Source organism: Giraffa tippelskirchi, chromosome 9, assembly GCF_054371585.1.
Source record: "Giraffa tippelskirchi isolate mGirTip1 chromosome 9, T2T-mGirTip1v1.2.pri, whole genome shotgun sequence".
In the NCBI taxonomy this organism is placed as follows: domain Eukaryota; kingdom Metazoa; phylum Chordata; class Mammalia; order Artiodactyla; family Giraffidae; genus Giraffa; species Giraffa tippelskirchi.
This window is the reverse complement of record NC_137283.1, coordinates 165,166,566-165,179,340: the sequence shown is the minus strand read 5'-3', so window position 1 is coordinate 165,179,340 and position 12,775 is coordinate 165,166,566. Positions and strand designations below refer to the sequence as shown.

Here is a 12,775-nt window from a genome sequence, read left to right as displayed (position 1 = left end):
GGAGGCGGCAGGTGCAAGGCCAAGCTGCGCCTCCAAGAGGGTCTGTCCTCTGCCTGATTCTGCCCCTCCTGAAACTGACCCACGGGCTGAGCCCGGGACAGGGCTGCGTCCCTGCACGGCCGAGGAGGGGGATGGCTACTGAACAAAACAGTGAGCTTCTGAGCGTCTTATCCAGACACGGAATTGCAGTGCCTTTCTGCCAACACTGACACCCACGCTTCCTGATAAATCTGGATTGTCCTCCAGAAGCTGATGTCCTCGTGATAAGCATGTGATGTGAACTGAAGTGTTAGGCAAATTGCCTGGATTTGCGTTCAGGTAAGTTTTTGCAGTCTTTTCACACAGCAGGGACAAGATGGGCTGGTTTAAAATGATTCATTTTTCACTTCCTCAGGGATCTAAGTAGTTGGAGAGAATACTAATAACAGTCTCGTGCCTACATCTCAGTGCACGGAGCCTTCATGCTCCGTCGGCACTCTGTGCTTGGATGTGGCTGTTGTTGTCTGCTGTTGCTCACTCCTAAGTTGGATCCAACTCCTTGTGACCCCATGAACTGCAACACGCCAGGTTTCCCTGTCCTTCAGAACTATCTTCCGGAGTTTGCTTAAAATCATTTCCGTTGAGCTAATGACGCCATCCAACCATCTTGTCCTCTGACATCTCCTTTTCCTTCTGCCCTCAGTCTTTCCCAGCATCAGGGTCTTTTCCAATGAGTTGGCTCTTCGCATCAGATGGCTCAAGTGCTGGAGCTTCAGCTTTAGCATCAGTCCTTCCAATGAATATTCAGGACTGATCTCCTTTAGGATGGACTGGTTGGATCTCCTTGCAGTCCAAGGGACTCTCAAGAGTCTTCTCCAACACCACAGTTCAAATGCATAAATTCTTTGGCGCTCAGCTTTCTTTATGGTCCAACTCTCACATCTGTACATGACTACTGGAAAAACCATAGCTTTGACTAGATGGACCTTTGTCAGGAACGTGATGTCTGTGCTTTTTAATACACTGTCTAAGTTTGTCATAGCTTTTCTTCCAAGGACTACCGTCCCACAGCCTCCAGAATGAAAAATCACAGTCACAGAATGTTAACCAAAATGATTACATGGATCACAGCCTTGTGTCACTCAATGAAGCAATGAGCCATGCCATGCCGGGCCACCCAAGACAGACGGGTCCATGCTGGAGCTTTCTGGCAAAACATGGTCCACTGGAGAAGGGAATGGCAAACCACTTCAGTATTCTTGCCTCGAGAGCCTCATGAACAATATGAAAAGGCTTTGATGTAGATATTTTATTAAATACATAACTAAATGAGGTCTTCCTAAGTGACTTCTTGGCCTGCTTTTTCATCTGAAACACGACAGCCTGATGTATCCTGGCTTTAGGCACTAATGTGATTTTCAGACAAAACCACAGGAACGCTTCCAGACCAGTGCTTATCTGAGACAGAATTGCAAGAGGCAGGCAAACTAGACGAAAAAGATGATAACTATAAAAATGAATGAAGGTAAGGGAAAGGGTCGCATCTGTTAAAAACAGAGACACGTTTCAGATAAAAATAATTACTTAACACATGCTTGACTGTGTACAGACACTCGCACATGTGAAATGAAAGTATCTCCCGCCGCATCAATAACAGGGTTGTCACAGCCGTCAGTGACCTCTGGCCTCCAGATGTGAACAAGGCTCCCAAACCCGCGCGCGATGCTGCAGGTTCCATCACCCCCACGGTGATTGCTGAGGCGCTGGGGGAATACTAGAAGCAGCCATCTGCGCTCTTTGAGGTGAAGAGGAGACAGGATCGGCCCCAGACAGCTGAGGCCCACATGAAAGGAATGAATTCAGTGAGCCCAGAGGCTCAACCTTTCCCATCTCAGAACGCTAAACTGCTTAACTTGATATCTGATCTCTGATGTTCAGAGGGCCTGCTCCCTTTGTTGCAGACTTGTATACAGCCTAACTTTCCCTCTTGCATCCTTGGAGAAGTTTTCTCAGAGGTACTGGGATGCTGTCTCCCAGGCTCAGAGTCCTAAGCATTCCTACCACATTAAATAACTCCCTATTTTCAGGTTGTGACTAATTTTCAGTCGACAGACACATACACACACCACGGCACCCCCAGGAAGAATCAAAAGCCTTAGCGGCCGGATTAACATTCTCAAACTCCCCGGTCGCCCAGCCGGCTCACAGAGGTCACTGTAACTGGCCGTATGTCAGGCTTGGCCAAGAGCAGGGCATCTGTCGGCAGTTTAAACGGCAGAGATGGCAAGATGAGACCTGCTGTTTGGCAGAATGTTCTTCCACCGCCCTCGAGGGTGCGGCAAGAACACTAGTTTGGGTTTAACTGTGAGAGTTGCTTTCAAAAGGACCCTCCCTTGTTCAGGAGCCACATCAATCCTGATTTAGCCTCTGATTCAACTGACGGCAGGATCACAGCAACACCTGACCTGTTAACTTTCTACTCACAAGCGTGAAGAACAAGAAGAGACACTGTATTCGGTTCACGCAGCTAACCTAACAGTAGTGGACACGACCCCGCAAACTTCACCGCCACGTGGAAACCTTCCTTCAGTGCTATCAACCCATCACACACTTTCTAGCACCTGAATTCTCCAAATTGGGAATCCTGCAGCCTCTGGAGTGAACACACACACACGACTCTCAAAAAATGCCCTCTTGTTATTTGCAAAGTCCAGGCCTGACCTCACATGTGAACAAGTGGATAGTAACCCCAGTCCTGTTTCCAGACTGGACTCGGATGGCCCCAGCAGTCGACCCAGAGCTCCCTGGATGTGCCCCGATACCCGTGAGGTCAGCTCACCGTCACCTGTGGAGACGAGATGCTGAGTGATGTTCAGAGAGCCTCATCAGGATCGCGGGGACCCAGCTCAGCCTTGCCCTTCCCATGGCCCCGGGGGCTCTGAGCAGCAGCGGCTGCTGTAACCCCAGTTAGAAGGAAGGCCCCGGGGGCTCGGGACATGGGACGGCCAAGCCCCAGGCAGCTCAGCTCACTGAGTCCCGGTGCAGCACACGGGCATCCGTGCCCCAGGGACGAGTAGGCGGCCTCGGCCTCGTGTGCGGGGGCCCGGGGTGGAGACGCTGCTGCCTCCCCAGTTCTCACACCCGCGGTCTGTCCACCTGGCCAGAGTCACCTCCCGTCACGTCCCTCCTGGGGCCGTGTCCCTCCCCAGAGGACAGCCTGCCGGAGGAGAACGGCCAGCACTGTCCAGGTGTCTCCACGGGCAGGCAGGCTTCCCAATTCGCGGTCAGCCACAGAGGCGCCTCGGGAAAGGGGGCCCGGAGCCGCTTCGCAGCGAGGGGCCTGGCTCAGTGCACAGGCAGACCCCGGCTGAGCCCCTCCCGGCCACTTGGAGACTTTGCAAAGTGTGCTTACCCCGAAGGCGGGGGGCAGTGGGCCATATTATTCAACCGCACAGCACTTGCCTGGAACAAAATAAGCTTTCCCAAATTGTATTCAATAGCTATGGATCTACAAAGGACACCATTTAACATCAGGCCTCATTGATTCAATGATGGATTAAATCTCATTTGTACAGAGAGAATAAATAAATCGAATGCCCTTTTTTTTTTCACACAGTGAGAATACAGAGGGCTGTATGTATATAAGGCTGGTGTGTGTTGTCGGCCAGCTGAGAAACAATTTGCACACTTTCATTACTGTTTTCTGTACTTATGTTGAAATCTTGTGTCCTGATTATTTAACCAGCGTTTCAATACTGAAATCTAAGAATTAAATGTGATTGGAGTTAAAATTCCCCTTTGTAGTTAGGAAACTTGGATAAACCATCATGTACATTTTAGTAGCTTAGTTATTAATAATACTTGTAAGTAATACACTTTTAGAGTCCACCTTTAGAAGGAGCTACTTGATTTATTTTAGTTTCTTAACGTCTTCAAATGACCGACACTTTATCCCTTAAGAATGTAGTTGGCATCTTGGTGTTTTCTAAGGTCATGCTTGAAGAATGGGATACAAAGGGAAATGGGGAAATAGTATTTTAAAACTTACGAAGGAAGAAAAATATAATTGGTGCTCTTTTCCCCCAGGGAATGCAATTTACCATGATTTAAAGCAGAATCAGAAGATAATCATCTTTTGGCCATAATTTTAATATGTGCAATAAAACAAAAATTATCAACCCTGAATAAAACAGAAAAATGTTTCCACGGAGGGGGTCCCATAAAACTGTGGAACATCTTGAGATACAGAACCTCTCTTGGATGGAAAACAGAGCTGTTTTTAATGGTTTAGGAAGGGAGAAATATTTTTCTTCCAAGTGGGAGGAGGGTTTCAGAGATGGCAAAAACTGGGGCCTCTAGTTTTGCTCCAGCTCACATGGAAAACTCACAAAGACCACAAATGAGAAGACCACTAAAGCCGCGGCTTATTTATCAGAGCGGGCCTGCGTGTGTCCCACTGGATCTGCGGCCAGCACAGGGCCCCGCGGCTCAGGTGCCCCCTCCGGAGGTCTCCGAGGGGCAGCTCCTTGGCTCAGACTCGGGGTCGGAAGAGCCGCGGGCAGAGAGAGAAAGCAGACACGCTCCCCCACCAACCTGGGCCTTGCAATAAATACTGAAGCCAAACTCCCGCCACCCCACGCTGGCACTCTCCGCCCTGCAGGAAGCATCACCCGCTCTAAGCCACTGGGAGTGGACGCTGGCGCCCTTGGCCAGGCTGGGCCCCATGGGCACACCAAGACCTCTTCGCTGGCAGTGGCCTGGGCAAGGTGGGGGGAAGCTCGGCCTTCCCGAGCCACAGAGTGCATGCACGCTTGCTCAGCTTTTCAGTGTCCGACTCTGTAGCCCGCCAGGCCCCTCTGTCCACTCCAGGCAAGAACACTGGAGTGGGTTGCTGTGGCCTTCTCCAGGGGATCTTCCCGACCCAGAGATCAAACCCAGGTCTCTTGCATCTCCTGCATTGGCAGGCATGTTCTCTACCACTGAGCCACCTGGGAAGTTCCCCAAACCGCAGACAGACTCCAAAAGTGAATAGATGAGGGGTCCCAGTGCATCAAGGCCGCTGCCAACGGGTGCTCCTGGGGGCCTGTCTCACAGCACGCTCCTCCCCGGCCCTTGGAGCTCCCGCTTCTGGGCGGCTGTCGGAGATGTGGGGCTGGATAGGAAGCAGAGTCAGGAGGGCCTCCTCTCCCAGGGCGGGGCAGACCCGGGGGCCTGGACACCCTGTGACCCGCAGAGCCCCGCACGCCTGCTGCACCGCAGGGCCCGCACAGGGGGACAGGCCCACCGTGCCATAAACTATTCATGTGGAGTAAAGAACGAGACGGCAGAGAACCCTCGGCTCCTTCCTGACGGAAAAGATAAACAGGGTCTGCCCCTCGCCCCCCACGGCCATCCTGGGGGCCCCGGCCCTGCTGGGTGAACCTGTCGAGAGGGGAGGAGAACCTCCTTGACTCAAAGCCACTCATCTGAAAGTGACTCTCATCCAGAAAATGCCTTCACAGCAACAAGAGGCTTGGCCAAGAGACGGGGCGCCGGGGCCCGTTGGACGGGCAGGGAACCATCAGCCTGGGCGCGGGGACCTTCTGGGCAGGACGCTGACGCGGCTGGGGAGCAGCGAGCAGGGGAAGTGGGCTGCAGGGAACCCCGTCCAGTCTAGAAGGGGCCGCTCTTGGTAAGGGGGCCGCCTCTCCTCTCTGAAGGGCTGAGGGAGGGGCCCCACTGCCCCCACCCTGCACTGGGGACCTGGGGGCCTGGTCACAAGGGCAGGTCTACACAGCACAACAGCCCGGAGCAGACAGGAGTGATGCTGAGTGCGTGCCCAGAGGGAGGGTGTCAGCAGCATACAGGTGGGGGGTGCAGGTGGACACGAGCGGGTAGGCGTGTGCTGGAAGCAGGGACGAGGAGGTCTGCGTGACCAGAGCTGGGGTTCGAGAAAAACCCAGTGATGACCGAGGGCCAAGAATATTTGCAAAGCAGAGAGCACAGCCCCAGGAGCAAGGACAGGGATTAGGAGTGCAGGTGAGGCAGTGCAGGCGGAGGATGAGGCCGGGAAGGACGGTCTTGGAGGCAAAGAGCAAGGGGACAAGAAGGAGGGAGGCGGGGGGACTGGAGGCCCCAACCCAGCGCTCGTCAGCAGGCCCCAATGGAGACCCCTATGTCCCTCCCCCCGCCAGCCTCCTCTGCCCCCGGTCCTCGTGTGGCGAAGGGTTTGAACTCGGGGCTCCAGGGCTGCACAGGTGCACTGTGACCAGGGCCAGAGGCGAGGCCAGGACCACCCTCACACGTCCCCGTGGGAGCGGGAGGCATCCTGCCCCCGCGATACAGTGGCGAGGGCAGGCTGGGGCAGGCCGGATGGCCCTCGGGTCCTGCGCTCAGGGGCCCCGCAAGCATCCGCTGCCTTGAGTGTGATGGCGTCCTCCTCTGAGGACCGAAGCAGGACATGCAGCGGCCCCCTCCGGCTCCTGCCCGCCGAGCAGGACACAGGGGCAGCCACGCATGTGAGTACACACCCATGGTGAGTGCAAGAGATGGTAGCACCTCTACTATTATCACTACCGCTCCAACCAACCAAAAAAGTGCACTGCGCTTTAATAGTCTAGACTGGTTTAAAGGAAATCAGGCAGAAATCCAGGAAGTAGTTAATGTACCACAGGGAAAGAGTGTTGGCTTAATAAATACAGACAAAAGTTCATTTTGTATAATTAAACAATATGTCACAAAATCTCTTATTTGGTAAAACTTTGTAATTAATCTTTCTAACTTCTTCAAGTAGAATGATAAAATTGAATATGAGAAGGTGATTCAAGAGCATGAAGAAATATATGGACACTCCCAATTATATATTAGTAGAAAGAAATTGAATAATGCATTCCCAAGTAAAATGCAATTTTAGGTTTGACTCACTCATGTACATTGAGTTGAAAAATGAAAGGGATACTTTTCCTGCAAAACGAACCAACAGAGGAATATTTCATTTATGTTTATATTGAATTTCAATTACCAGAAGTCCAGCAGAGAAACTGTATGTTACTTAGACTAAATCAATTTTTCAGTTATTAATGCATTTGCTTATTTTTTGATTCACTTGTTTAATCGCTAAGTCGTGTCCGACTCTTTGCAACCCCATGGACTGTAGCCCACCAGACTCCTCTGTCCACGAGATTTTCCAGGCAAGAGTACAGGAGTGGGTTGCCATTCCCTTCTCCAGGGGATCTTCCCAATCCAGGGATTGAACCCAGGTCTCCTGCATTGGCAGGTGGATTCTTTACCACTGAGTCACATGGGAAACCTCTTGATTCACTTAGTTTTGGATAAAAAATCAACAGTAACATCAAAGTGGCCACGGAGCACATGCATAAACGTTACTGAGAGCCTACACGAGCAAACTTTCACAGGCTCGGAGTACTTCGCTTCCTCTGGAAGAAGGCCCCTCCCCAAAATGACTCTCACTTTACGCTCTGAACCACAGTGACCACATCCTCAGGGCACCCCTCACACTGCGTGGCTGTGTTCCTGTGTTTGGTAACGTAGGTATTAGCCTGTCAGTTTAGTTCTAACTCTGGGAGCAGAAACAGTACTTTTAACTGATGGAGAGAAACATTAGAGAAAAAAAGCAATGCATTTTCTGTTTGGCTTCTTCTTTAAAGGAATGAAAACAGTACAGAGAAACAACATAAATTTTTATAAACATGGAATAACAAAGAGTCACAAATTATTTGTTAAGTAAATGTATCCACTTCTACCAAAGAAGATTATCAGTAGAAGTATCTTTTAAGTTAAACACAAATGAAACTCTTCTAACACTGAAATATCAACGACAATGGTGGTCGTCACATAAAACCTATGACTGTTTGCCATTTCATCACTAAACTTAATAAAGTAAATACTACATTTAACATCTTAAAATACCACCTAGGGCGGACTTTCTTCAAACCCTCAGAGAGAACGTGTTCCCGGACACTGGAGTCAAACACAGATATAATCCCATAATGTCATGCCCTGTGTCTACAAATCAACTCAATGCCATTGTTTTATGTCCTATACATTTAGGCTGATTTAAATCAAATTATAGTGTAGGATAACTTATGTTAACTAGAATTTCCTGAACATTATTTTCAGTCCCGCTAAATACTGAAAGTCTGCAGTGTTTTTAACTAGTTAATTATAATTGACAAGTCACGTAAGCTTGAAAATCTGGTAACAGTAGGTGATGGGTGAGACACAAATGTACTTATTCTGTGAACTTATATGGAACTAACTCTGTCAAACCCCAGATAGCTTCCCACTGACAATTAAAATTGTTTTTTTAAATGTACATTTCAAATGACATTTTTACCATACTTTTACATTTGTTTCTCAAATTAAGTACTGTCACATTAATTCTCCACAAGAGGATTTCAAGATCCACCAGTAAATCTGAAGCTTTCAATGTTGAATTAATTTCCCATGCACTGATCTATATGCACAGAAGCAAACCAAACTAGATAACCTTTGGAAATACAGTGACAAGATTGTACAAGACTAATTCGGTTTCTAAAGTTTGTAAGAGAAATGTACAGGTTAATGTCTTTATGCAACAGGAAAATGCATTAAGATTAATTTCTGAGAAAAAATTTAAAAATTCTATAATATGTTCTATAACTTGGCAAATTTAATAAAACACCCAAATTTGGACTATATTCTGATAGGCAAACCACAGCATTATTTGCATGACTCATTGGTGACCAGAGAAAAATATGTTCTCTGCAGGTAACTTCCAGAAAACAAGGCCGCTTTCTGGGTCTGTTAACTCAGTCACATAGGTCCCCTTTTTACCTGAATTCTTGTTGGTTTTGTTCTGTCGACTTTTAACTTGTTCAGTCCAAAGTGTGGGGTACCGTGATGCAACATCTATTGAACCAAAATAAAACAATAGTTATTTTAATTCATCATGAAAATACAGTCTCTCAAAGATTTCAGCAGGCAACCTAAAAGCCCCCAAAAGTAAGTATGATTAGTAAATACACATTATACACTAAAAAAAAAAAAGCAAACTATTTATGCACATGAAACAAAGGGACACGAAAATGTGCATTTTGAAAAGCTTTAGCGTATGTCTTTTCTTTCTTTCTTCATCCAAAAGTGCAAACAAAAGCAATGTGAGTCCAGACAGTTTCCACTGGAAAGAAAGAGGTTTTGGCAAAAAGCCCCGAAGTACAAAAACACACCCTTGTGTGGTGAAGATGGACACTTGGGTGACACACACGTTCCTCACTCAGGTGAAGGATGCAGTGTGCTGTGCTGCGCTGGCTGCTAAGTTGTATCCGACTCTTTGCGACCCCACGGACCATAGCCCGCCAGGCTCCTCCGTCCATGGAATTCTCCAGGCAAGAATACTGGCGTAGGTTGCCAATCCCTCCTCCAGGGGATCTTCCTGACCCAGGGATTGGACCCCTCGCCTCCTGCATTGCAGGCTGATTCTTTACAGTTGAGCCACCAGTGAAGCCCAAAAGATTCAATACAAAGTGCAATATGTAAGATAAAATCTTGCCTACAACATCTGGGAACAAGCCTGCGGTAGCAATAGTAACAAATGTAACTGAGCGTTTACAGTGCGGTCAGGACACTGCGCGCCCGAGAGCCACACTGAAGCCGACCAGCTGGCCAGAGGCAACCTTGTCATCTCCCAGCTCTGTGATCTCGGGCAATTGGCATCTGTGAGACGGGGCTCCGAGGGCTTGGTGAGCTTGAGTGATGGAGCGCGTGGCACCTAGTGCCAGACAGAAGTCAGCCATCATGACTATCACTGTTGTTGTTTGCAAAGCACATTTGAGCTCCGATTTATGTATTATGTACACTCCTTACACTTGGCCTTCAGGCCTGATCCCTTTTGCCCTGAGAATGGGTGACACAGAGGCAAACAGCTACAGCAGTGCGCTCAAGGCCAGGAGTAGGAAAGCCATCGTTCCCATGACACAAAACTTAATAAGCCCGAGACGCATCTTTTTCACTTTACAAGGCTGGTCTCAGGCACCACGTGTGATAATCACATGATGTGGAGGGTGAGCAGGGAAACCGCGTATGTTTCTGCAGCTTTGGAAATACATCCTTCATGCTATCCAGATGATAAAACGTCCGCTCAGAGATTACGCCGTACGGGCCTCTGCGTGCGCTGTGTGGAAGTCCCACGGTACACGTGGGAGCCCTTAGCAGGGACACGAGGCCTCACAAACAAAGCTAGGAAAGGACACACCCACCCCATCCCAGACGAGCCTGCCCGCGAGGCCGTGACGCGCCCAGGCCCGCAGCACCCCCCCCGGCTCGCCCACGGACACTCACCTTCCTCGTCTCCTTGAGGCTGAGTCTCCAGCGCTGGAGCTGAGGCATCATCTGAATTCAGAACGGAAAAGATTTGCAAGGAGACTACAATTATGAGAGTAAGTGAGGTAAGTGTGCATAGAGGATGGACCCTCCGGACCGCATGCACCCCACGCTCCCCCAAGCCACAACCCCGGCACGCGGCACCCACGGACCCAAAGCCACAGACGTGCGTGGCTCCAAACAACCCCACGGGGCTGGGGGAGGCATCGGGCGCGAACCTCGGGAGCCCCCTAGATGGACGAGGGGTGGGTGGCAGTAATGGGGGCCCTGGGAGGGGGGCCCGACCCCTGCTCTGCCCTGGGTTTCTGAATGGAAGGCAGGGACAGAGACCGGGCCTGGACTGTACCCCACGGGTCTCTCAGCACCTCAGGCCTCCTGTGAGAGGTGGGCGTGGGGGTTGAGTAAGGGAAGGGGGCGGGGGGGCGGGGGGGAGCGCCCGAGTTCAGAGGGAGGGGCATGAGTCAGAAAACTCCGCGCCATTTGCTGAGGCCCTTATCCCAAGGCCACGGTCTTTCTTGACTTAGTTGAAAAGTACCCTTTGGGTTCTCTGGTAACCAAGCCTCTAGAAGCCCCTGCACAAGGAGCCCCCCGTCGGGGACTCTCTAACCATGCACACTGGGGGGCTCCTGAGAACCATCCTGCTCTTTTCTCCCAGGCTTGTCTACTCGTGTGATTTTGTTTTTTAATAACTTCAGGATCACAGTTCGGCAAGTGGTAACAGAGAGAAGGGGCGGCCCTGTGGCTTATCTAGTGGACTGCAACTCATCAGCACCCCAGCAACCCGGAGAGGAAAACTGAGATTTCCCATAAGTTCTTTGCAGGGGAAAACCAAAAAGAGTATTTTAAAAATTCTTTAACAATCTCTTGAAAAAAAAATCTTGCCATCTGTCAAAATACTGACTAAATGTAGCATCATTGATTTAAAATATCCAAGTCTAATAATGATAGTAGCAATAATCGAAGAGTATTTTGCTACTGAATATTCTGTAATCTTCTTCCAAGAATAAAATGGGGAACATATTTAAAACATATTTAACATATTTGAGTCTTAACAGAACATATGAGAGAAAGTCTTCGCATACTTAAGGTTTGAATGACAGCCATCAAGGACAGTGAATGTCCATCACAGCCACAGTGAATGTCCATCAAGGACACAGTTAAAGCTGTAGGTTTTTGCTGAGGCCGGAGCAGGTCTACCCTTGGGGCCAGCAGCCCTAATCCCTGGCTGGGTCCAGGCGAGTCTGAGTTCTCAGCTGAGAACCAAGGCGAGAGGGGGTTGTCCTTGAGCGACAGGGACGGGTGCCTCCCGTTCTCCACCCCTAATGCCAACACCAGAGGCCCCCACATCCCTGCCTCGGCCCTCAGCCCCCCGCGGCATGACCCTCGGCTCCCACCATCCTGCTCAGGTCCCCCAAGAGCCTGTCCCGGTGTAAGGAGCCTCTGCACCTACTGGGCTCAGCTTCAGACAACGATGTAAAGTCATGGACAGCTCAGTGCCCTTCTCTCCGGCTCCAGGACAGCTTTGCCAAACATCTCCCTTTCCTGATAAACCCGCTCTGTTACTTATTTTCGGTATTTCCCCTGACAGGCATGTCTGTACATCAAAGAGCTTCAGTAGAAGCAATGTGTTCTTTCCTTAAATCCGTTTCTGAGCCCACGTGCCAATTCTTGAGGGATTAAAAAAATACATCCACAGTGGAATCGACCTGTATCACCATGAGCAGGATAGAGGGAGCCCCCGAAATGGTATTTCCCTCTGTCGTTCTTTCAGTATCTGATTATTGTTTCTAACCACGAACGTTTACACTTCTTCTTCTCTAAGATACAGCAGCATGCCCCCCAGCATCTCAGAGACCCAAACCCAACACTGTGCCATCACATCTCCTTCCTTCCTGAGCAGAAACCCTCTCCCTAAGTGCCTACGATGGGAGTGTGTGTGCTAGGTCATTTCAATTGTGTCCGACTCTCTGCGGCCCATAGATTGTAGCCCCCCAGGCTCCTCTGTCCATGGGATTTCCCAGGCAAGAATACTGGAGTGGGTAGCCTTTCCCTTCTCCAGGGGATCTTCCCAACCCAGGGATCAAACCTAGGTGGATTCTTTACCAGCTGAGCCACCAGGGAAGCCCATGACAGCTGAGGAAAGGGAAAAGGCTGTGACCAGCAAAGATGGACCTGCAGCTGCAGGGTGATTTCCAAAGGAAACGCTCGCTATTCCATCTGGTTCTCGTGGGCACTGATCCCAGAAGAGATGACTGTCATAGATGGAAAAAGTCCCCCTCTTTCTTACGAGGAGCAGCGAACATATCTCAATCAGTGCCCCCCTCAACCGCTACGCTAGAGTCTCGCATCAGCCCTGGAGTCCTCTGCCCGGGTGTGGACCCGAGGTGATGCTAACTCCATCCTCAAGTGGTCCCAACATGAGCCCCGAGGAGCCCCG

The 12,775-nt window shown here is 50.0% G+C and overlaps 1 protein-coding gene across 3 annotated transcripts in view; it reads right to left on the bottom strand.

Moving 5' to 3' along the window:
* Positions 1-12,775, bottom strand: part of SMOC2 (SPARC related modular calcium binding 2) — a 155,997-nt gene that overhangs the window by 69,713 nt on the left and 73,509 nt on the right. For 2 of the 3 annotated variants that reach the window (XM_081531074.1, XM_081531073.1), the window contains exons 6-7: positions 10,297-10,347; positions 8,794-8,868 (exon numbers count right to left, since the gene is read on the bottom strand). In XM_081531074.1, the coding sequence (XP_081387200.1) occupies positions 8,794-8,868; positions 10,297-10,347 (126 nt within the window). Of the gene's footprint in view, positions 1-8,793; positions 8,869-10,296; positions 10,381-12,775 lie in introns of all 3 variants that reach the window. The other variant, XM_081531072.1, reaches the window with a different exon arrangement.